This window comes from Diaphorina citri, unplaced genomic scaffold (genome assembly GCF_000475195.1).
Source record: "Diaphorina citri unplaced genomic scaffold, Diaci psyllid genome assembly version 1.1 scaffold3710, whole genome shotgun sequence".
NCBI lineage: Eukaryota > Metazoa > Arthropoda > Insecta > Hemiptera > Psyllidae > Diaphorina > Diaphorina citri.
The window spans coordinates 4,322-5,630 of NW_007381110.1; the positions used below are offsets into that span (position 1 = coordinate 4,322).

At 32.5% G+C, this 1,309-nt stretch overlaps 1 protein-coding gene across 1 annotated transcript in view; it reads left to right on the forward strand.

Moving 5' to 3' along the window:
- Nucleotides 1–214: 214 nt before the first annotated feature.
- The window catches only part of LOC103520504 (nucleosome assembly protein 1-like 1-B), a gene marked incomplete at its 5' end in the record, with an annotated part of 2,227 nt that continues 1,132 nt past the window's right edge, over nt 215–1,309 (forward strand). Inside the window, 2 exons of the mRNA XM_026831590.1 lie at nt 215–439; nt 679–823. Of these exons, the coding sequence (XP_026687391.1) occupies nt 215–439; nt 679–823 (370 nt within the window). The remainder of the gene's footprint in view (nt 440–678; nt 824–1,309) is intronic.

Consider the following 1,309-nt stretch of genomic DNA (forward strand, 5'->3'; position numbering starts at 1 on the left):
TAAATGAAAAAAAAAAAAAAAAAAAACTGATTGTAGATTGGCCATTACTCTATTCTATTCATCTAGTACAGGAGGGGGGAAATGTAACTTGGTGATATTTTAATCATCCATATTTTTTTCTTCTGTGGGGTGGGAATTAAACTTCTAAAATGTTTAGTAAAAAGATTGCTTGTTTAATAAATCTTGCTGTCTTGAGACCTTGACAATTAAAAAGCATTTCTATTGTACTGTTCAACTGTCCAATTTATAAATACACTCCATACAATAAAGAATTAATAAATTTCTCTTGTATTCTCACAGGAACATATGAACCAAATGATGAGGAGTGTGACTGGCCATCAGACGAGGAAGAGGATGAACTAAGCAAGGAACTGAAAGAGAAGGCTAAAGTTCAGGAGGCGGGAGATCAGAAGAAGCCCGACGAGAAGAAATCTGAAGAGTGAGTATTTCTTACATTTACTAAATGAGCTGAAAATAAAACATGGAATTTTTAGTTGAAAATTTAATTTCTAGGCATTGTTTGATTAAATGAATAATTAATAGCTTACCCTATTTTACATGTGATTAGGGTTCTTGGTAATTATTTTCCATTTCAGACTTGAGTTTCACCTCTCGTTATATATTTGTAAGTTATCTGTACTTACATAATGTTTTGTTTTATTGCCATTGTGTTTTCAGTGAAGACAAACCAGGCATTCCTGGGTTCTGGCTCACCGTATTTCACAATGTAAGCATGCTGAGTGATATGGTGCAAGTGTACGATGAACCTATCCTCAAACATCTGCTCGATGTCCGAGTAATCATCCTGGAGAAAGATCCTATGGTAAGTTATTTATTCCAGTGGTAAGACTTGCAGAATGTAAAAGTCACTTGAGAAACGGACCTAGACAAAGACCCAAAAATTGGGTCATTGATGATTACCAGGTCTAAAATGAAATGAGTAAATATTCCTTGTTAAGAGTAGGTACAAAGGAAACTTTAAACTTGATTTTTTTTTCTTTTTTTTTTTTAGTCATTATTTATTTACTTCCTTTTCTTTGAGGAAGAGGAGGTTTGATAGAGGGAATTGTAATAACAGATAACTTGTCATCTTAAGGAATGTAAAAGTCACTTTAGAAACGGACCTAGACAAAGACCCAAAAATTGGGTCATTGATGATTATCAGGTCTAAAATGAAATGAATAAATATTCCTTGTGTTAAGAGTAGGTACAAAGGAAACTTTAAACTTGTTTTTTTTTTTTTTTTTTTTTTTTTTTTTTTTTTTTTTTTTTTTTTTTTTTTTTTTTTTGGGGAGGGGGGGGGGGGGGA